This window comes from Salarias fasciatus, chromosome 23 (genome assembly GCF_902148845.1).
Source record: "Salarias fasciatus chromosome 23, fSalaFa1.1, whole genome shotgun sequence".
NCBI lineage: Eukaryota > Metazoa > Chordata > Actinopteri > Blenniiformes > Blenniidae > Salarias > Salarias fasciatus.
Window position 1 is genome coordinate 3,624,230 of NC_043766.1, and position 23,198 is coordinate 3,647,427.

General features: G+C 43.1%; 2 protein-coding genes across 3 annotated transcripts; one reads left to right on the plus strand and one right to left on the minus strand.

Moving 5' to 3' along the window:
* The first annotated feature begins 285 nt into the window (after positions 1-285).
* On the plus strand, positions 286-3,096 carry smx5. Its single transcript, XM_030082708.1, has 5 exons — positions 286-378; positions 558-625; positions 1,160-1,190; positions 1,294-1,353; positions 2,530-3,096. The coding sequence occupies exons 1-5, from the start codon at positions 376-378 to the stop codon at positions 2,653-2,655; spliced, it is 288 nt and encodes a 95-aa protein (XP_029938568.1). The 5' UTR covers positions 286-375; the 3' UTR covers positions 2,656-3,096.
* Positions 3,097-6,497: 3,401 nt separating this feature from the next.
* On the minus strand, positions 6,498-22,813 carry bcl6aa (BCL6A transcription repressor a). Of its 2 annotated transcripts, XM_030082705.1 has the most exons (10): positions 22,725-22,813; positions 14,488-14,580; positions 10,464-10,635; positions 10,135-10,356; positions 9,090-10,052; positions 8,704-8,885; positions 8,447-8,614; positions 8,202-8,332; positions 7,950-8,087; positions 6,498-7,849 (listed from the first exon to the last, which is right to left on the minus strand). In XM_030082705.1, the coding sequence occupies exons 1-10, from the start codon at positions 22,750-22,752 to the stop codon at positions 7,706-7,708; spliced, it is 2,241 nt and encodes a 746-aa protein (XP_029938565.1). In that variant the 5' UTR covers positions 22,753-22,813; the 3' UTR covers positions 6,498-7,705. The 2 variants fall into 2 exon arrangements, with proteins under 2 accessions (XP_029938565.1, XP_029938566.1); XM_030082706.1 differs by lacking the exons at positions 14,488-14,580; positions 22,725-22,813 and adding an exon at positions 12,870-12,970.
* Between the last annotated feature and the right edge of the window lie 385 nt (positions 22,814-23,198).

Here is a 23,198-nt window from a genome sequence, read left to right on the forward strand (position 1 = left end):
TTTTACACAGCACGTTTTTTTTTCAAATCTCAGCATATAAATTCCATCTGTCAGCTAAAGAACAATTTGAAGAATGAACTAAGCTTTCACATAATTAATTTCACTTCCGTATTTGTGACAGAGTGCGTGTGTTCGCCTTCATAAACCATGTTTTGCAGTTACAAAACTGCATCGTGAGCGTTTAGAACGCAGAACTGTAGACTGATACAATGTATCCACTCCCTCTGGCCCTGAACGTAACTACGTCACCTCCTCGTGGAGCTCGGCTGAGCTGAAAAAAAAAACCACACAAAGCCGTGTGGACGCACAGGTGTGACGCGTAAGCCGTTACGTCATCGACAGGCGACGCATTACCGCCAGAAGGCAACAGCAAAAATGGTAAGAGATCTGAATTCTCTATTTTCTTTTATTTACTCCTCTCTTTAATGCTCCTTTTGTTAACGATGGAAGTCTAAAGCGTCGTTTCATTGACTCAAACACTCGCCGTTTTTTGAGAAGCAGACAGAAACGTGTAGCCCGCCGCTAACACTGACGCTACATGCGGGTCTGTTTTCCAGCTTTTCTACTCCTTCTTCAAGTCTCTGGTGGGCAAAGACGTGGTGGTGGAGCTCAAAAACGACCTGAGGTCAGTGTCTTCTGCTGTTGTATGCCGGTTTGTGAGGTGTGAGCTGTGGTTCATGTTCACGCTGTTGGAATACGGTGGTTTGTAAATGACATAAAATTGCATTTGTATTAAAAGCTACCGACGAAAAATCTCATTTGAGTTCTGGCATATTTCGTATTTATGTTTCCGAGGATTGTTTTTATGGATGTGGTATAAAATACTAATTTCTGATGAATCTTCGGTTCTGAGGTCAGCTCATTCACTGCAGGGCTGCAGCCCTGCATGTTTTCATATCTCACCGCTTCAGCACACCTGAATCTAACGATGGTGCCATCACCAAGTTCAGCAGAAAGCCTGATAACGAGCCACTCATTACACGTGGAAAACATGCCGAGCTGCGGCCCTCCAGGACCTGAGTTTGAAACCCCTGCTGTAGAGCATTAGCTTTTATACCTGCATATTGCAGATATTTCACAATTTGACCTTACATTCTTCCTTCATGTCATTCCATCAAATACCCGCTTTAATATTTTTCTCACTCTTCTGTCCCTTTAGCATTTGTGGAACGCTTCATTCAGTTGACCAGGTCTTGTATAAAGATTTGCTACTATTTTAACATAGACATGCCTTTATATTTTCTGTCGAGTCATCACTCACTGATATCAAAATGATCTGTTTGTGTGTTCCAGTACCTGAACATAAAACTGACAGACATCAGTGTCACAGACCCAGAGAAATACCCACACATGGTGAGTTTACTAGTCTGTCGCCTGCAATGTTTTGGTGTAATGTTTCTAATTTTATTTGCATAATTTACAACAATGAAACATATCAGACTAACTAAAAATGAACATTTATGGATGAGATGGTGCAAGAAAAGTGTGATTTCACAAACAGTAAATGTTATGACAATGACAGAAGTCTGTTATTTTTTTTTAGATTGTGCTTTAAATATCTGCTAGAAATATCTGATTTGTCTTGTAGGATTGTTAAATGGGTTTTTTTTTTTTGTTTGCTTTGTTTTTGCCTTCCGCAAAGTGTTGGAGTGTTCATGGGAATTTTGCGCCATTTGTGAGGTCAGACACTGATATGAGTGGAGAAGGCCTGTCTCGCAATATCATTCATCCCAAATGTTTTCAGTTGAGTTGAGGTCTGGAGTCTGCAGACCAGTCAAACTGGATCCTCCAGGTCTTAATAGACCTGCTTTGTGCACTATTACAGTCGTGCTGGAACAGGAAGGGGCTGTCTCCAAGTTGTCCCTACAAGGTTGGGAGCATGAAACAGTGAAAACTGTGTTGGTATGCTGAAGCTTTCAGATTTCTGTCACTGGAACTAAGGGGTTGAGCCATTAACGCTTCAGAATCCCCCCTCCACTAGACTTTACACTTTATACAATGCTGTCAGACAGGAACTGTTCTCCTGGAACCCACTAAACCCAGACTGTCCATCAGCTGCCAGACTGAGAAGCGCGACTGGTCCTTTCAGAGAACAGGTCCACTGTTCTAGAGTCCAGATGCTTTACGCCACTGCATCCAGCGCTGTGCATTATTCCTGGTGATGTGAGGCTTTAATACAGCTGCTCGGCAGTGAAAACCCTCCATGGAGCTCTCTACACGCTGTTCTGGGGCTCATGGGAACAGCACATGAAGCTTGGAGGTCTGGAGCTGTTTATGGAAAGGTGTCCACTGTCCACCTCTGTGCCTCTGCTCCTCAGCATCTGCTCACCCTGTTCTGAGCTTTTTCATGGCCTCCCACTTGGTGACTGAGTCGCTGTTGTTACCAATCACCTCTCTAACATTTGATTCTGAGGCAATCCAATTAGACAATAAGCTTTGCAAGAAAATTCATGGGGGGGCTGCTATCAGTCAACTACAAAAGGTTTCTCAGTTCTGATGTGCATGACCCACGCTTGTTCATTTTTACAGCTCTCAGTGAAAAACTGCTTCATCCGCGGATCGGTGGTCCGATACGTTCAACTACCTGCAGATGAGGTGGACACTCAGCTGCTGCAGGATGCTGCACGGAAGGAAGCCATCCAGATTAAGCAGTGACACAATGGGGTTTGAGATCAGGGGAACTAGATATGGTTCGGTGGGATGGTGGGTGTTTTTTTGTTGTAACAGTTAATAAGGCCATACTTTAAATTTTGAAATTATTTCGTTTATATCCAACATGTGTGAATCAGTTTGTGCACCTCTATGCCCACAGCAGTATTGATCACAAGATCTAGTTATCATTGAGAATTTGATTCCAAACTTGATGAATCCTGATTGTTTCAGAGCAGTAGAATAGGTCTAAAAGTCTTCATGGGACCTTGACTTTCTTTCTTTCTTTTTTTTCTTTTTTTTAATTGTTGTCAATGAAATTTAAATCAAGCTGATAGAAGAGTTGAAGATCTGCTGTAGTGTTTGTTTTGTTAGGAGGCCATGTTTTATCTTGCTTAACAGTGACTTGTTTATGCCACTTGAAATAAAAGGTGTTTCTGAAAAGTGTTTGTTGTGTGGTGTCGTCTTGCTGACTGTAACGGTTAAAATTGCCTATCTTGCCATGCTTGAAGTGGAAACTGGCTTTTTAACTGCATACCTGCTTTGTTTGTTTAAATTGGCTAAAACACACGATCAGACAATGTGTTCAGCAGTTGACCTGCTGTGAGAGCAATGTAGTTCTTCTGTGAGTTGTCTGGGTTTCTCTGGAGTTTTGATGTAAAGACCCATGGAAATTTAGAATTGGTTTTTATTTCAGTTTTTCTAGTATTGTCACTCTACCGGTTACTGTTAGATGGAACTGCTTCAATGTTGCACCTTAAGAATTATTTCCAGAATTGAGGTGGGGTACTTTTTCAGCGATCTGCAGTCTTTTCAGGATCATCGAAACTGCTGAAAGAGTTTGAGGAGAAAGTTTTCTACAGTGGGAACAGTGAAGTTGAGAGGCAGCTCCAATCCTTGTCACTGCAGGATTTACTCTACTTATTGTATTTGAAAGAGGCCTATATGGCCGATGTGAAGTTTGAAAAATAGCGTGATGTAGTTGTTTCCTGCCAGTTTTTTTTCAGAGGGTCTGAAGATTTTTCACTGTCTTTTTAATTTATTCACAGAGCAAAAACTGAAATTAGGTTGAATTTTTAAGATTTGAATAACATTTCAATGTAGGAAATTCTTTAAGTCATTTTAGAAAGTGTTAGAGATTCCCTTCGCATGTTTACCCATCTTCTTCAAACTAGAATATGTTTAGCACCAATAATTACAGTCAACAACTTAAACAGATGAAATATCAGAATTTCTCTTTTTTTATGGTCTGCAGACCATGTGGAAAACTTTTGACTCAAAAGGTGTCCAGAAGACTCGCTGACTGCCTCCTTAAAGAGATGAAACACAATATTCAAGAAGTTGGAGGAAGTTCACCAAGAATGAATTGAGGCTTTACTCAGAGTATCAAAAGTCACCACGCAGGGATACAGTTAAGCCTTGAACTCTTCAGACCCCTGGCAAATTTTGGCTTAAAGTTACTTTTATTCACCCAGCAAGTTTTTTTTTTTTTTTTGTTATTTTTCGGCTGGAAATGATCTGTGCTTCTTCCAAAAGATAAGACGATGTACAAGAAGCAGCACTGTGGGGAAAAAAATATTTCTCAGCTTTTATTTACATTTAAACAAAAAGTAACCTGTTCAAATTTATTAGAATTTTTCTTAATCAATAGAAAAGCCTTTATTGGCTCTTACAGCAATCAAAAGCTTCCTATAATTGATGACCAGGTTTTTTTTTTCCTTGTCTCCACTGGTATTTTTGCCCATTTTCAGCAATGACCACCAACTCTTTCAGGTTGGAGGGTCTTACCATCGCTCTGATCTTTAGCTCCTCCACAGATTCTTCAATGGATTCAGGTCAGGACTCTGGTTAGGCCGCTGCACAACATGAGTGTTTTTGTCCGTTCAGCATTTCTCCACTTGAGCTGAGAGTTTTGGGTCGTCGTGATGCTGAAATGTCTGCTGGTGCTCATGGCCAACTTTCTCTGTAGACGACCTGATGATGTTGAGAGTCTTGATGTGTTGCTTTTGTTTTAACATGTTTTTTTTTTTTTTTTTTTTACTGGGATTAGGTTCCTTCGCTAGCCCATTGGCTTCTGGCTTCAGAGGTTCGACACAGATTACTATGTCTTGTATTTTTTAGATAATACTTTTCACTGTAGCCACTGGAACCTGATAACCTTCCGATACGGCCTCATAACCCCTTCCTGACCTGTGAGCAGCCGCAGCAGCAGGTCCTCAGTGAGTTCGACTGTGTATAAACCAACTACGGAGAGCCGCTGTGTTTCATGTGTTGACTTCATTAAAACAAGTGTTTCCAGTGAATCAGGGGAATTCTCGTGCTTTACAGCAGTTTGGACCATTTCAAATGTTTTACAGCTTTGGATTTTCCCAGAGATTATGACAGTTTTTGAAGTGTCCAAAGTAGTTTTGGGCATGCCACTTTTTGTTCAAATGTAAATATTAGCTGAGATTTTTTTCCCACAATGTACTTCTTGTACATTGTCTTAGTGTCTTTGGGAAGAAGTCTGTCATTTCTGCAAAAAAAAAATAAATAAAGTCAAAAGAGTTAGAACACTTTTTGAAGCAGAATAGCTTCACCAAAGTTCTATTTTCACAGGAAATTGGGTGTTTCATCCCGTTTGGAAATTAGTGTCTAAGAGTGAAAGGAATCTGAATATGGTCCAAATCCAAGCTGCTTCATTTCCAGAGTGAAGTGTCCACAGTAGGAGAGGATTTCGTCCCCAAACATCACCTGGACACTATCAGTGAAGCAGGTTCCTCCTTATACAGATCATTAAAAAATCCCTGTTGTTTTTTTAAACAGGAAATTGCTTGTTTTAAAAAAAAATCTATTGGTAAATTCACTGGAATGTTTGTTTTCTCTCTCTTTGTTAAATCACCACTTCTAAGGGCAAGTTAATCAGATATATAATGGCTTGATATGTTTCCTCTGGTTCTCTGAGGATGACTCCTCATTCATAGATCATTATTAGCACATATGAGGGAGTCAATCTGACCCCCTTAATCCAGGTTGTTGTAGGTTGAGATGCCTTGACCAAAATATGTTGGTGGACACACTTGCAAAACATTCATGTTGAGTTTTAAAAAGGATTCTGGACTTCATGTTGCGTTGCACTGAAAACAACGTGGAAGATTCAAACCTCTGTTTTGTTTAACACGGAGCATCATCAGGCTTGTGCTTCATTCTGTTATTTACAATACACATGCACTTTGCAGTTACATCTGGAGTTTCAATGCCCATCCCATCCATGCAATACCACATTGTGTCACTTGATGGTGCAGTGAGTCAATCTAACCTCCAGTCAGTTTTCAGTCCAGAGCAAAAAGCAGCATCAGATTTGTCAGCGCTGATTGACGCAATGGTTAAATAGATTAATGATGTAAGTTCTTTACAGCTGCTAGTAACCAGCTGAAGACAGACTAAAGTCATCAACCCAACCTGAAATCAGTTAATTCTTATAGTGTGGTGTAAAAAACATGTTCTAAAATGACATTATGGTTACTTCAGAAATTATGCATCATAAGCAGCAGATTATCACGACAGTAAAGATGCTCAAAGCTTTACTGAAACCGTTACTTGTTGCTTTCATGATAAAGCAGCTACAACTCAGCTGTAATTCAGCTACGTGCACAATACAAATATAGGTCTAAATGTAAAGTAAACAGATAGTAACCCTTACAGTTGTAAGAGTTTGATCTATGAGTTGTATTGCCAGGGTTTGTTCAGCCTGGTCTCAGGTCAGTGTCTTTGAAAATACCAGTACAGGGTGTTTGGCTGTGAACACGCGACACACACAGTAAAAAAAAAATAAAATAAAATAAATAAAATCCTCACACTTGTGTTAATACATAGAAATCCAATACCTTTATTTTACATTCATACATCTATAACGTACAATAATTTTAATGCAATTAAAAAACAAAGTCCAATCCAAAAACAAGTCCTGAAGATTTACAATGATGAGATTTGCATCTTCTAAAGGTTGGTGACGAGCATTTAGAAATATACACACACTCACACACACACATGGGATGTAGGACAAGTGGTGTCCTTGAGTTGTACCTTAATAGAGCTGGGCTGAATGGAGAGGAATTCAGTCACCATAGAGAGAGAAAGGCACATTGAATACACAGTGTATCTACAAACAAAAAAAACCTTGACATTTACACAACTTTACTGTATCTAGAACAATGAGCAAAAACTGTAAACCTTCACTGCTGAAAATAAAAACCAAACAAACAGAAAAAAAGAGTCACATCTATACAAACACGTTTAAGCAAAAAATGTTTTCTTGGTCATTACAAAGCAGTACCTTGAAATGCAATTCAACACTTAAGATTGGCTCCGCCAGCAGAGAGCAATCCAACAGATAATTACACAATTTATCACAATATTTAAGCAGTTGCCCACTTTATGTACGCACATCGACAACTGGTAAAGAAAGAGCCTCATGCATATCCTCGTCAGACAGCAACAGTCATCTGATATGTTTGACAAAACCCCAATTGCAATGTTCTAATTTTTTTTTTTTTTTTTTAAATACTTCCCTTTTACATGAATATGGCAACTTGACATGGTGCAACATTTATGCACATCTACATATAAATGTATAGACAACTCTATACAGCCGCAAATCCCATTATCTTAAAATATATGTACCACCGGTCAATCAAAATTTTCAATGCTTTCAGAAAAGTAAGTTCTCTGATATAAAATACTGTATTTTCAAAAACTGATTGTTTACATTCCATCCTTCTCAACAAAATAAAGATTTTTATACATACCTTCAAAGCTTAAAAACACTCCCCACATACACATATATATTTATATCTATATAGAAACAATAAAGTGACTAAGATGCCATGTGTGGCTCTACGTTCACATGTAGTGGAAACCCGTTTAGAATGGCATACACAGCCAATTTGTCTAATGAACACAGTGTGGCACTACAATTTTGGATGATTGTACAAGTTGGGGGTCTATAAATGCCAAAGTCAAGATTGCCTCCGTGAAAAAAAGGAACGAACAAAGAAAAGGTTTTCATTGTCTTAACTCAGCAGGTCTTCGTCAAGTCAGTGGGCACGTCGACCGTGGAAATGCGGTACTGAATCTTGGTGTTGGTAATGGCGCCGTGCTTCTGTCGAAGATGCAGACGGAGCTGACTCTTGTGGCGGAAGTGCAAGTTGCATTTTTCACACTGGGAAAGGAAAAGCAGAATGAATTTATTTCACACACAAAAAAAAGGAAAGGTCGGTCACGCTGGAGTAGAGACTGGACTGAGGTGAGGCTCAACCTACATGGTAGGGCTTTTCTCCCGTGTGTATGCGCAGGTGGCTCTTCAGAGTCTGCAGGTGACGGAAGCGCGTTCCACAGATCTCACACGGATATGGCTTCTCACCCGTGTGGATCAAGACGTGGGCACGCAGATGAGCAACCTGAAACAAAACAAAACAAAAGAATTCACACTCTTTACAGGATGAAATCGTGAGTGGATTCACACACTGATGAATTCAGGAAAACCTGAAAATGTTTAAATGCAAATCAATTACCTGTACAAAACGAGCTCCACACGTCTCACATTTGTATGGCTTCTCTCCTGAGTGGATGCGAGTGTGAGTCTTGAGGTTAGCTGGTCTGTTGAACTGGGCACCACAGATATTACAGCGATACGGTTTCTCTCCTGGAAACGAACACAACGTCCCACACTCTTCAGACGCCGGCAACAACAAGCAGCACATCTGAGAGCCAATAAATAATCCGTCGAGTTGACAGATTTCACTTGATTTCTCCCTACCTGTATGGACGGTCTTGTGGCTGGCGAGGTTGCCCTTGTAGCGGAAAGCAGCCTGACAGCGGTCACACTTGTATGGCTTGTCGCTGTGTACTTGAAGCATGTGTTGCTTCAGCGCTTCATCTTCAGCAAACTTGGAGTCACATTCGTTACAGAAGAAAGTACCATTTTCTGCTCGGAAGAAATCAGAGGGGAACAGTCAGATCACAGCCCGAACCGATGCTCGACTTTATAGACGAGAGTGAAAATCATAAACTCACCACAACTTGAGTCAGAATATTCCGAATGAAGTTCAGCCATGTCTTCAGATAGACGGGACCTAGAGGGGTTGGCACAGGCGTCGGTGGACTGGGGGGACTGGGAACCACAGGACGAGCAGTTCAGGCGGTTCAGGTAGTGTGGGGGGTGGCCATCGCCGTTCCTCAGCGATCCCTCAAGCGCACTGCAGAGGAGAGACCAAGGGTCAACGGCAAACAAGCATTTCATCACAGACTCCAAAATGGATTGATCCTACCGAATGCCTAAAAGCAGAGCAAATCTCCGTTCTGATTCACATCAACGGATTAGCGGTGCAGATTAGATTCACATAACTTCAGAGTGACGCCTAGACGGAGCGACAGAGGTGTAGTTCAGAGTCATCTCTCACCGGTTAATGATGGTGTTGAGGCGGCTGGCCTGGGGGACGGGCAGATCCTCACTGTGATCGCTGCTCTTGCTTGTGGCTTGTGGATCCAGGTTCTCGGAGTCGTTGGGGTGGAGGTAGGGCTGCAGGTTGTGACGCTGTGGTGAGCGGAGCCCCGGATCCCTCAGCCCCACCTCGTCCTCCTTCGCGCTCTGATTCAGCACGATGAATTTGTACTTCTTCCAGTTGCGAGCTTTGGGGTCCAGCATGCCTTGTGGGGCTTGCACGCCCGTAGCTTGAGAGAGCCCGGCGTTCTTGCTGCTGCTGGACTCGGTGGGAGAGTTGGGCTGGCAGTCTGATTTGAGGGGGCTCTGCGGGCTGCTCATGAGGCTCTTGCGCCCGGCTGAAGAGATTCCCAGAGGGTAGTGCTGATGGATCAGATCTTCCTCTGCCTGTGGCGCGTGCTCTTTACCCGAGTCCCTGTGCTGCTCCAGGGTGAGGGGAAAGGCGCGCTTCCTCGCACCGAGGCCCATTGGCTGTCCCAGCCCGTCGTGACTTTCCTTCCTCATCTCGTCGTCTCTCCCTACCTCTCTGGCGGCGTAGGCGGTGGAGTGAATGATGCCGGAGGAGCTGGAGCCCACCGCCCTGGTGTATTCTGCTCTGATGGCATTGGCGCCGTCGTGTGGAGAGCAATGCTTGTGGTGGATACCACTCTTTGAGAGGTCAGCAAACGCATTTTTGGTATCGGTCAGCTTGCAGAGAGGGAACGGGAATCCCGGCATGGGAAACTGCCCGTACAGATGGTAGTTGCTGGGGGTGCTGACGCCACTGAACATGTTTGAGCCGTAGGGCCTTCCGTCCCTGAAGGGAGCTACACGGCCGTGCAAACTGTCAACAACATCATGGGGTCGATAAGCATGGACATCCTGAGGTAAAACCAAGGGACTGACCAAAAACTCATCTCGAGGCAGCTTGGAAGATGGATCACTGCAAAGATAAAAGCAAGGTCAGTAACACACACACATACAAACACACACACACACACACGATGATTGCAGAGTCTACCAACCTGGATTTGATAAATCTGTGGCAGGTGTCCACAACATGGTCCATCTGCAGATAGATAGCGGTGTTCATTATCGCCATGATCAGACTTTCCTTTAGTGTGAGACGGGAGGTGTACATGAACTCCAGCAGGATGGCGAAGCCCTCTGGGTCTACCTTTGGGTCCAGGCTGATCGCATTAAGGTTGCACTTGTGGGAGTCAGTAAAGATAGTGTAAAACAACCCACTGCAACAGAGGACAATAAAGAGAGACAGGACAGAAGAGAGAGCCGCTGGTTAGTCTCTCCTTCTGACGGGGACTTGTCTTCATACTCATCTTTCATCGGCACACACCTGCAAGCCATGAGAACGGTCTTGTGCGCGCGAAACTGCTGCCTGTTAACCAAGATGGTGACATCCGTGAGGATGTCTCTGCTGCGCAGACGGTTCAGGTTGAGCAGAACGTCGCTGGCGTGGCGAGTGAATTGTATGCAGCTGTCAGCTGCGCAAGCCATTTTGTCAAATCCTGCAACAATTAAAAAAAAAAGGGGGGGAAAATTAAAGAGATTATTTCACTGATAATGATTAAAAATGTGTTATTTTATGAGTTTATTCGACTGCTTTGCGAGTGGCCATCACTATGCTGTAACCTGCTGCTGTAATCTGGAAGTGAGTTAACTTTGCTGTTCCTCCAAAGGCAGCACGCGGACAGATCACCAGAAGGCGGCGCCATCTATTAAATAAACACTGTCTAGACATTTAAATTTCTACCTTTGGCTTCATCGCTCTCTCACTCTCTCATACACACACACACACACACACACACACACACTTTCTCCCCCTCTCCTGCCAGTGGTTGACAACTTAATGTAACAAATGAAGCTTTTTTTATTATTATTATTAATCATATAATTAAACAAACTTTCAAATGACAAATGAGACAAATATTTCTGATAGAACTGTCACAGCCCGTTTTGTTAATTATAGGTTTTCAAAACACAACTTAGTGAAACATGCATGAATAATAATATCACTTTTACCAAACATTATATGATGAATTATAAAATGCAAAATGTTCATTGAAAAGTTTAGCCTGCCCTCAGGACAACCCTTTCACATTTTCCAACTCTTAATAAACACACAATAACCATACTGACAGACTGAAAGAAAAATAACTAATCATTTAAATTATTCACCAGGCACAAAACTTTTCTGTTTTCTTTGACACTCGAGTAACATATTAATTTTATGTCAGGCTCTACAAAGTCCTCAGCAAACAGTCCAGCTCAGATCAAAGGTTAAACAATTTACCAATTTCCCCTCGTTTGCAGCGATATTAACAATTACAACAGAAAACACGGAGACAGCGAGTTGTGGAGGTCTGCGCTGCACAAACACCGAGCGCTCCTCCACCGGCGTGCCATGCAGTGCATTTCTGGGTCAATTACTTTATTGGAGAGACGGAGAGAGAGAGGGAGAGAAAACTAATATTTAATTTACTCGAGGCGGAATTGGCTTTAATAACAACAAGCAGGCGGCGGATTTATGACAGCATCTTTAACAGCAATGTCAAGATTTAAAGTGTGGTAACTGGACACGTCCGAAAATAGACGACAGGACAGAATGCTCCCCTAAATAATGACCTCGCGCCGGTGAAACGCAGCCCGTCATGTCAACTAAATTAACCGCACGTACAGATGATCGATCAGGAGGGGGGCAGCCGGGGTGATTTAAAACGAACGGGCGCGTTTTAATCGTCCCCAGATCTGTTTATGATAAGTAATGTCAAACATTTCTGCGCGCGAGCAGCGACGCGACCTGGAGCCCTGTCAACTCCGCGCGCAGACAGACAGTGGAAACATTAAGAGACAAGTTGGTGCGACAACACGTCCCGTGCAGCGGAAAACACACACACACGAGCGCGCGCACCCACACACACACACACTCTCTCTCCCTCTCTGAAACACACACACACACACACACACACACACTCCCCCATGCATCATCAGTGATATTTCCGCTGCGATGTTACGGTAACAGGAGGGCTTGTTCGGCTCAGCGTGTCGCGCTCCACTGGAGCACGCTGCCAAGTGAAAACACCCCCTCGGCCCGCCACGTCTCCGCCGCGGCAAAGTTTGGCCGCCTGACGCCGCCGTGTTGACACTCAGGTGGCGTCAAACGGAGAGGAGCGCATCGCGCGGAGCCCGGGACGTCTGAGAGAACGAGCCCGGCTCCGGGTCGGGCGTGCGCTCACACGCTGCCGCCCACCCCACACTCTCACACTCTCAGCGGTGCACTTATTTAACCCGAGCGCGAGGATGACATGCAGCATGAGTTGGTGTCAGTGAGGCTACACACACACACACACGCGCGCGCGCACAGAGAGAGCGAGAGAGTGCGAGAGACAGAGAAAGAAGACCGAGAGAGGAAGGCTGTCGCAATTGTTGGGGCAGCGCAGCGGCGGCACCAGAGCCGAGACAGGCGGAACTGTCAAGCCGGCAGGCGCGCGCTCCTCTGCGCTGTCACATCAACAGCAGCATCGGCATCTCTCCTCTCCTCTCCACTCCTCTCCATCCCTCTCATCCCCTCTCCTCTCCTCTCCGGGAGTTTGGACTCCCGGCACTCTGTCCAACAATCGCAGCCCTCCACAAACACTTCCACCGCACAAACAGACGAACAGCGCCCGGTGTCAGAGCACGAGCCACACAGCAGAGCACCACTCCGCGCCAAATGAGAGTAAAAAAGGAATTTAAAAATCACCTGGTAGCGCTTTCCTAGAAACTTCTTGCATCACCACTTCTAAGAACCTCAGTTCTAAGAATCAGACCAGCAGAATTCTCGGAATTTGAGCCCGAGACCGTACCACTGCCCACGAGCAGGGGAGAGACGTCTCGACCCACACTTTTCGCGACAGACGACTTCCGAGGCGGCTTTTTCCGGGGAAACCACGCAGGTATAATTACGCGGGCGGACAAATGGCGAAACGTTGCCGGAATCAGCTCAAAAGTGAACTTAAATGTGTAAAATAGGGCGCAAAATAGTTTGGCGCGCACACGGACACCCCTCGCGCTTGGTCGCGTCCGCAGTCACAGGACTCGGAGTGGTCGACGTCACCGATTCCTTAAACCCGGCCCCCGAAGTTCTCAGAACTAATTTATATTCCGTGACTTCAGCGGAGCGCCGTGTGTCTTCCTCTCTCTCTCTCTCTCTCTCTCTCTCTCTCTCTCTCTCTCTCTCTCTCTCTCTCTCTCTCTCTCTCTCTCTCTCTCTCTCTCGTTCGCGTTTAACACACAGACCCTTCACATGTGCCGCTACACACACACACAGCTCTTAATTAGGCCCATGCGGACAGGTTTCTCCACGTTATTCCAGGGGTTCATACATCCACATAGTGGGGTTTTTTCCTCTTCCTGCCGGCTCCATAAGACGGGAGAACACCGAGAATCGCCTCCAGGGGTTTGTTGATAAAGGAATAATAATAATTTTAAAGTAGAGTCACGGGCATGACAGTCAGCTGAGATGGATGTTTAGGTTAAATGTCTGCAATGGTAAGAGTTTGCTAGGGTGTTTTTTTTTTAATTATTATTTTTATTTTATCATGTATGCTTTTGGCTGATTTTAATGCCACCTTTGCAGCTGCGGTCAAAAGATTTCAGATGCATTGTTGCACTTGTGCAATCTAAACTGTGACGGCCTGAAAACTTGTTGCTTTCAGCTCCTGGTTGTAGTTCAGCTGTTTGAAGAAAAAAAAAAGGCCGTGCAAACACAGTGAGATGTAAAGCAAAGGTTAAGTCTGTGTGCTTGCAGTGCTTCATAGTCTGATATTGCTTTCTGGGTTGCTTTGTGTCTTTTCAAAAAAGACAGTTTGCTGTGTTTTTCATGGATTCGAGTGCTGTAATCAGTTGCAGAGGACATAAACAGGCAATTGCACTGAGAAATTGTACATATCTGGGTGATGTTGCACATGTACAGATTCCTGGAAAATTAACTGAATGCACTGGCTGTAATTTTATTATACTACCCCTACCACTTAATTTAAGGCATGTGTACTCCCTGTTGCATCATTTTCTCAGTGTTGGGCATGGATAAACTAAGCCTTTTTCACTCCTTTGCCTTGTAGTATTGTGTGTTTTTTTTTTCTTTTCTTCTTCTTTTTTTATTTTTTGCTCATCTGATGCTTTCAGAAGCCTGGTTTTCATTTTTGCATGAAAATGAAAAAGAGAAACCGAGGCTGACTTTTATTTCTAGTGTGACTGTAATGTTCGCATCCTCTGGTTATATTAGGTGGCTTCTGATTCGTCAGGCCGAAGAGGAGCATTTGAAAAGTTTTGCTCTGCATGGGCAGTGGAGGGCCTTGTGTTTTCTGTCAGCGACTCACCTTGGAAACTTGGTTTCTGGTGACTCCAAACTGCGGATTCCCCATCTTTTCTCATCCCATTCGCTCCTTGGCACAGAAGGAGCATTTGCTGGGCTACAGGTGATACAAAACAACATAAAAGATTAGTGTAAAACACACTAAGCCTCAGCAAAACAGCAGGAGTGTGTAATGTCATTTACAGAAAAGAACGAGGGAAAGAAAGAGAATCTCATATTCCCACAGTAACTTGTGGATTCACATAAAACACACAAGAGAGGCAGTGGCACAGCATCAATTAAATATTTGAATAACGAAGCTGATATTCATATCACTGCAGAGATCAGTGGACAAGCAATGACTTGAAGAACACTCTTCTTTCTGTTACCATTGGAAACAAAATTGCCACTTTATTCATCTTGAGAACTAAAATAGACACTCCTTAAAATGCTTTTTAAATAGAACCCAGAGCTGTTTTTAGCAGTTTTCTGTCAGGCATGGTTTTTATCTCTTTCGATACACTGGGTATATTTTGCCGCTTTTTCCACGTCTGTGCAAAAAGTGTGATCGTCTGATGCTCAGCGTTTGGCATAGCCTGCCAAACATACATGAACAATACGATGTGTGTGAGAGCCGCAAAGGAAAACGATGAATTTAAAGAGTTGGGAGAAACTCATCTCACCAAAAAAATGATACTCATTGTAATCAGAACATCTCATATCTGTATTTCATCACTGAATTTTGTAAAGTTATCCTCAATGAGGCTTCAAGTACATTTCTTTGTTTTATACCCTTAACTGAAAGTCTTTGTGTCGAACATTTATTATACATTTCTGATATTGATTCCTCTTTTTTCCTCCACACTTCAGTTGCGTCTCTGTGAGCAGAATAGTTTTACAACAATTTGAACGGCGAACATTCAGGTCACTTCAGCAGCCTTTTTACCTTTTTGTATCGGCACACAGCCACACAGAGGTTTCTTTTTTTTCCCCTCCCTGTTTTTTTTAACCCTTTTGTGAAGTGACACACACACACACACACACACGCTCTGCTGTAATGTAACCAGCATTTCCCATGCGGATCACCCAAGCATCCGCCCATCTGGATCCGGCATCCCGCTAAAAACACTCCAGGTGTTCACAAACCCATTGGGGAACAAAAAAGAGAGGCGGGAGGGAGGGAGGGAGGGAGGCAGAGGAAAAGAAGTCTCCCAAATAATTAAGACGTGCTTTTTACAGCAATCTCCGATTCAGCACTGCCAAATAAAGACTATCTTGAGCTCTAAACAAAGAGCAGCGTCAACTTTATTTCAATCCACTTGGGGGATGTTTAAGGCGCTCCAGCACCAGTTATGCATAATGCACGGCCATAAACCATCCAGGAGTTAGCAGGGAGATGTGTAATTTACAGAGGCCCCATGCTGCGCCCAGCTATAGAAGGATGAGATAATTACTGCAAATCCTTGGCAAACTTTTACTCAACCAATTGCTAGCAAAAAATAAATGACCCACTTTGCAGAGGACAGAGAAAGAGTGCAGAGCTGCTGATCAATATGCCCCCCCCCCCCCCCCCCCCACACTGCCCTCTGATACGACAGGACATTATCACATTATGAACGGTATCGGTTAATCCTTGATCTCCCTTCAGTGTGCAACAATTAAACAACCGATCAGGGTGTCAGAGAGTGTCTTTGTTTAAAAGCGGCACAATGTTCAGACACAATCACGGCTGCAGCAACGTGGTGACACCGATTCAAGCTCAGGCACCCAGCCAGTAACAGCTGCACATTATATGGACATAATAAAAAATAAAAAAGGGAAAAAAAATCTTGTACACTTCTGACACAGTGTGAAACATCTCTAAGCCGTATCATTGCCTATACTTGGTGCGTGATAGGTCATTGAATAGAAATGCCCACTGACAAAAGCCCCGGGCCCGGAGGTTGCCTCACTTTTTTTTTCATAAACTGCACACTTTTGTCTCGTTTCACAGCAAATTTCTGCCAACTTCAGTGTTCATTGTCAGCAAAGATGTGAGTGTGGAGTTTTGTTCTGAGAGGCATGATGCAACCACGCTGTAACACCAAACAGATAATGCTGTTAGCTACAGAGGTCTTTTTAGTTCCTTTCTTTAAAAGAATTTCTTTTTATATTGTTAAGTTTCACTTTTTTTTAACTCCATGCATCCCAGAAGCTTTTTTTTTTCCCTTCTTCCTTTTTTTTCCTGGGTTTGTCCACAACTAAGTTGTTCTTTGTCAAACAGCATCACGACTGCAGGTTTGAATTGTAGCACGGCTGCAGCGTGTCAATAAACGTTTCACCCGCTACACATTACTGTATGTGTTTATACGTTTTTTTTTGCCATCATGGTCTATTTGAAGAGATTGCTGTAAACACACGGTTTGATGCATAATTTATTACATCTTTTAAAGAACATGAGGTATAATAAATAAGAATTCACTTCAAAAGAGAGTCTCTACAGGTAATGATGAGTGCACTTTCCTCACAACCTTGTGCTTCTCTTTCTTTTTTTTTTAATTACCAGACAAAAAAGACAAGTCATATTCTTGACATGGTATCTGTTTGCAGCAACAGTGCTGCTGTGTGTCTCGCACGCTCTGGGTTGAAAGTTGCCTTTCATCCCACTTGACAAGGTTAAAAACACACACGCACGCATGTGTGTGTGTGCGCGCGCTCACATACACACACACACACACACACACACACACACACACACACACACACACACACACACACAAAAGCTTACCAGCAGCAAGGAATAATAAGGATAGAGCTCGCAGAGGTTCACTCTTGTCTAAAGGAAGTATCATGATTGTATGTTAATAATACAGAAAGCGTGAATATGATCATTTTTGGCTTTGCACGACATTCACAGACTTTCAGGGTCTTTTCCTAAATGCTTCAATTCAGGAGATGTACATGTATTTTTTATTGTTGGGCTCTCGTGGTGAATAACCACCCTCTCAGGATGTGCAAAACCTTTGTTAAAGCTGGTTTCATTCTGCTTATTTCAAAAACTAACAAACAGAAATCCAACCACTTGTATAAAGAAAAAAAAAAAAAAAAAAAAAGAAAAAGAAGAAACTTTGGAGTAAGTTTCTGCACTGCGCCTGTGTGGATAACCTTGAGTTCACCAGTTTGCCTGTGCAAGCTACATGCTAAGGTTATAGTCAGAGCAGAGGCGTGTTAGTGGGCTAGAATTCCAATTTAGTCAAATCAAAGCATGTAGATTCAGGACTTTCTCAAGGCCAGCTGAGAGAAGACAGGAATGCAAGCTTTGCCGACTGAACTTGATGGAATTTTCCACGCATACCACAAACAGTCCTTTGCCAGTGTGCCATCTGCTGGATGATGGGTCAGTTGCTTTCCACTGCAGGCACAGGGATGGCAGAGTGAGAGCGGGCAGCAGTCGCTACCATCCTTACAAATCTTCACAATCTCGCAGTGTTTGCTCTGCCTCCCTCTTTTGTTTTTGCTCCTCTTTCTTTCACACGCCCAGGGCTGCAAAACGCAGAAGCTCCAAGTGCACATGAGGAGGAGTTGTTAAATTTGGGACAACTTCTGCACAGATTAGTTTCAAAGCCTTGCTATGTGTCTCCGTGAGGATTCGGCTGAGGTATTTTAACGGAGGTATTCGCTCTCTGATGGGGAGCTTCAGAGCAGGGATTCAAACAGTAAACAAGTGGCTCCTATTTCTTCGCACCACCCTCAATAATGATCCAATAAGAATCATCTGACTGAATCAAGCCCCTTCCTCTGCTCCACTGTCACGGCACCCATTAGTTAGCATCAAGCTGCAGATCTTGATCTGCTGCCGAGGTGTTGGAATCGCTGCACTTTCTTCGTAGCTCAGCCATTTGTTTAGTGTTTGACGTTGCGACTTTTTATAAAGATGAAGCAGCAGTCAGTCCAAACATGGTTACCAGTACTTTGGCTCGATTGAAAGGTGTGCTTAATGTGGTAATGTGCACAAATTACTCAACACTCTGAATTTATAAGTGCATTTTCAGTGTCAAGCCAGTGAACCTGGAGTGCACCGTGTCTTTAAAACTTTCAGAAAGATTACGCTCTTGGCTACGTAACTGTAATGAAACGTAATTCGAAGCAGCATAGGAGGATACGCTGTTACCTTTGGAAACAATACAATTTTCACTATGGAACACAAAAGCATCGAGTTTTCATAAAATTAGACAAAAGTAAGTGAGAACTGGCGAGAGAACGATGGACAGTCTGACACACCTATTACAGTTTGTTCATTATAATGCGTGGCGTGTTACACTCGAATAAACACATAATTCAGGGAATAAAAAAAGATGTTTGTAAGTTGCATTTATTAGATCCGAGCATAAGAATAAAGTCGAGTTGTGAATAATGTAGTTAGCTAGTTAATGACAAACCTTTAAATAGTGAACGAGGCAAAGGACATTTTGAAAGAATACAACTAAAACTGGTGTTAAAAAAAAGAAGGAAAATAGATGACGTGCAGTTGAGCTGCTTCAATGATAAACTATAAAGACAGTTTATTATTTCAGTTAGTGGGCTGTATAATGATGAAGTGGACCGACACCGGTTCAGATCTGAACCAGGTCTTCCATGTTGTCTTGGTGTTTCTCAGTTGGTTGCAAGTCTGTCTGTCTGTCTCTCTGTCTGTCTGTCTCTCTGTCTGTCTTTGCCCTGTGAGGGACAGTTGACCTGTCCATTGTGAAATCCACCTGAACCACTTGTCAGAATTGGCTCCTGCCCCGATGTGACCCTCAGCTGAATCAAGTAAATATAGCGGATGGAAGCATAGCAATAAATACAAACGTTTGAGCACATAGAGGTACTTATTTGGAGTCGTCCACTGTCAACAAAGTGAGTGGAGACACAAACGGTCAAAGCTGGAAGTTGCTCAACCAGTTGTAGCGCCGTTCGGTATGCATATTGAATGTTTTTCTCCGTCTAAAAGGAGAATAAGGATGTTTGTCATCTGGGAGTAGAAATGGAGGGAGGACGTTCAGTGTAAATATGCTTTGCTGTGAGAGTTTGTGGAAATGATCTTCACACAGATGCTTGCTGTCATGTCCATCCTGTCTTGTCAACAACCGCAGGTCTCTTCCGAGCTGCTCGGTCTACCCCCCCCCCCCGTCCTCCATCCATCATGCTGTAGCCCAATTTTGATTTCAACCATATCAAATTCTGCCGTGTTACTCTGCCTCCACTGCCAGGTCAAAGGAGCCGCCTGCATCTAATGCCAGCTGCTGATACCGGTCTAGAGGGCTGGTGGAACAGGAACTACACACAGCTAGCTGCAGGCCACAGTCCAACAAGAGCCGTGCACAAAGGTGCAGCAACAGTGCACTCAGCACATCCACCACCTCAGCTCTCACTTCCAGTGGAAAAAAAGAAAAGAAAGACAGAAAAGGAACCCTAAAATATGAATGCAATCCTGAGTAAAGCTTTGTTAAAATTCTGAACAAACGCACATGCATTTTTAATTATCTCTCGATATGAGAGGTCGGGTCTGCTTCGACTCTTTACAATGATGAGAAGAAGAAAAAAAAAATCTGCTCTAGATGAGCTTTCCATGAGAGAAATCTGGCATTAGCCTTTATATTTTACCCGAGATTTCATCTGCATCAAGCGTTTCCGGCCTCCATTAGTGTATAGGTGTATTTTCATGTCAGCTTTTGTGTGTGTGTGTGTGTGTGTGTGTGTGTGTGTGTGTGTGTGTGTGTGTCTTTCTGTGTGTGTGTATATATGTCTGTATGTGCGTGTGTGTGTGTGTGTGTGTGTGTGTGTGTGTGTGTGTGTGGTTTTCCTCCAGCCAAAGCAGTAAATGGATTTAAATCCAATATGGAAACATGGGATTGGTGAGGATGAAAGCAATCCCACCAAGCCCCAGAAGTCAAAAAAAAAAAAAAAAAACTCAAACTCTGGGCGCTGACATGGATTCAAGTGCAGATAATTCCAGCTTTTATTTTTATTTAAATAAAATATCAAGGAAAATAAATGCATAATGTATTAAATGCACATGTACATCTAAATTGTTAATTCACAAACAAAAGAAAATACCACTTTTTTTTTCCAATCTATTCCTCCCCCTTCAGTTTTCTACATCCTACGTTTGAATAATCTGCGTGAGTTTGACTTAAACTGCTTTTGCCTGAATTTCCTCATAAAACCAGCGCCATCAGATCAGGGCCTCCACCTTCATTCAGTCTGATACAAAGAGCCAGACAAGCGCTCTCTCTCTCTCTCTTCCTCTTCTGATAAGTTCTGAAAACCTCCCACGGTTTTTATTTGTTTGAAACAAATCACCTCACATAATCATCAATGCCTCATTAATCACGGTTATGCTGGTTTCTTCTTCCTCTTTTTTTTATTTGCAGTATCTTGTTTTGAAGTTGGGTTCCACGGCGTTGTTTACTGAAAGCCCCAGAGTGGTCCAGGAAACTTTAAGCAGTCGTCCATACTGTGGAAGCATTTGATGTTTTAAGGAAACTTTCAGCGTGAGTGCGCTCGAGCTGTCATGTGACTTTAACTCTTTATCAGGCAGGCGACCTCATTCGCTCATTTGTGTGTTGCTTATTTTTTCATGGCATAAGCAAAATAAATGGTAAAGTGGTAAATGGACTTCGACTATATATCACTCATCTCTGCGCTGCTTGAGCTGTGCTCAAATAAAAATAGGCTCAATTCTCCAAGCTGCTTCTATATCTTGACATGAAGGTAAATGTCGACTTTACATAGCATAGATAATCTCTGAAGTTGTTCACTTATTGGATTCGGTCGTCACATTTGCTTATCAGATGTCAGTTTTTTTTTTCTTTATCACAACCCCACTGTAACGCCTTTATTGTCAGCTTCTGCACGCTCTGTCATGTTGTGACAGAGCAAGGGATTCATCAGCATATCAGGTGTGATCTCGGGGATTAGATGGCCGAGGTGACGGGGCGGTATGGAAATCTGCAGATCGGCGGATGCAGGTGTGAGCAGGCCTGTGGTCGTGGCTATTGAGCGGGAAGAGCGAGTTGCCGGGACAATATGCAGCGTTACTGATGCATTAATCAGAAATATGCGTTAATATGAACATTCTGATACATCACTGATGGTAGGAAATGAAGATACACTTGCGTTTAATTAGAGAGTTAAAAATACGCCAACACTGAGTTCATTCAGTTGTTTAAATGTTTATTGATGTTATTTCCTATTTAAAAATCTGTGATGGATATATAAAGTGACTGCATCGTTGGGTCAGTTAAGCTAATAATGCATTATGACAGCAGTAATTAGTTGAGCTACATTATACTCATGCATGCTTTTTAAAAAACATTGGTGCATGTTTAACATCTGTATCTGTAACAACATCTGCCTGCTTCATGTGTGTGAGGATGATGATATGCATGAAACCCCTGAGCAGTAAAGACAGTGAAGTTCAGGAGCTCAGCTGCAAAAGAAGTTTCAAACCTAAACTTTTGTTTTTCTTTGAGGAAGTTTGAAGAGAAAGGTGTTTAAAAAAATCCAAATGTTTAGAATCAAAACGCTTAAAAAAAAAAAACTTAAAGTTGATCAAAGTTCTGGAAATTCCCAGGAAAGCTGTTGTCTTGATTTTTAGGTAGTTTCAACATATTGAAATTAACACAATAAGGCAACGTTAATTTAAGTGTGACTCCTGACTGCCTGCTGTAAGACTATTCTTTTAACTTAAGTGGAGCTTCAGGCTACAGAGATACGTCCCAGTGCTTCTGTTAACGTCTCATCTTTCTATAGTTTCATCTGTGCTGTCTTCTTTTGAAATGTGAAGTTTTATTAACAGCGTTATCACTGATGGACACATGATTAACCTGGACTCTTTTAATGACGTGGTATCGAACAAGCATCCATAGTTTGGGCCAATCGACTTGTGGATTGCTGGAAAAAGGACTTATTGACTTTAATTTGTTGTTTTTTCAGAAGCAGAATTCCCACGCTCATGTGTAAATTCTCCACATCAGAGAAATGTGGGACAAAAGAGTTGCATTCAGCTAAAATTATACATTCAGCTGCGTAATTGTGAGCTGCTGTCAGCGTGATTGTGAGGCACCTGTGTCTTCACACATGGCAAGAATCAGCCCTGGAGTCACATGTTACATTCATAGTTTTAAATTAGACGGCACTTCAGTGAAGATTTCCTCAGAATTAATATCGCTTCAGTAGAAAACATGCAGGGAACATGCATTAGCGTGATGCTGAGAAGCAGAAGTAAGAAAAGGAGCTCACCTTTTTTCTGCTGGAAGGAGTGAGGCATGATGGGATCTGTAGTGGCAATCAGACGGCGGCACCGGATCTTCAGTTCTTCAGCGCAGGAAGCAAAGGGAGAGCAGCGTCTTTGTTTAAAAATCTGGTTTCAAGTCAGTTTTTGATTTGTCTGGAGAGAGCAGCTACGATGATCTGCGGAGCAGAGGCTGCGACTGCCTCTCAAGCTTTTCCTCCTAAGCTCAAGCTTGGAGGGATGAAGCCGGCGCTCTGGTGCAAAAGGGCACGGAGTCTCTTCCCTGGCAGTGGCGGCGGATCAGCTCTGGTGAAGCCTCACGTCTGTGGTTGTTGTTGTTGTTGAGCGAGGGACGGGAATGCTTCTGGAAAAAGGCGGGCACGGCAGCAGGGTTGAAGTGAGTCAAATCGACTGAGCACGCTTCACGTTAGTGAAAACGGTCCACAGGGCATGTCTCTCTGGCTCTCTGAGCTGATAGGCCG

Excerpts from the sequence above, each read along its gene's own strand:
- smx5 (XM_030082708.1), top strand. Across the intron at positions 626-1,159 it reads GAGCTCAAAAACGACCTGAG|CATTTGTGGAACGCTTCATT; the intron begins GTCAGTGTCTTC and ends CTGTCCCTTTAG. Across the intron at positions 1,354-2,529 it reads CAGAGAAATACCCACACATG|CTCTCAGTGAAAAACTGCTT; the intron begins GTGAGTTTACTA and ends TCATTTTTACAG.
- bcl6aa (XM_030082705.1), bottom strand. The coding sequence starts at position 22,752 with ATGCCTCACTCCTTCCAGCAGAAAAAAG. Across the intron at positions 14,581-22,724 it reads CTCCTTCCAGCAGAAAAAAG|CCCAGCAAATGCTCCTTCTG; the intron begins GTGAGCTCCTTT and ends TATCACCTGTAG. Across the intron at positions 8,088-8,201 it reads GTGGAGCTCGTTTTGTACAG|GTTGCTCATCTGCGTGCCCA; the intron begins GTAATTGATTTG and ends GTTTTGTTTCAG.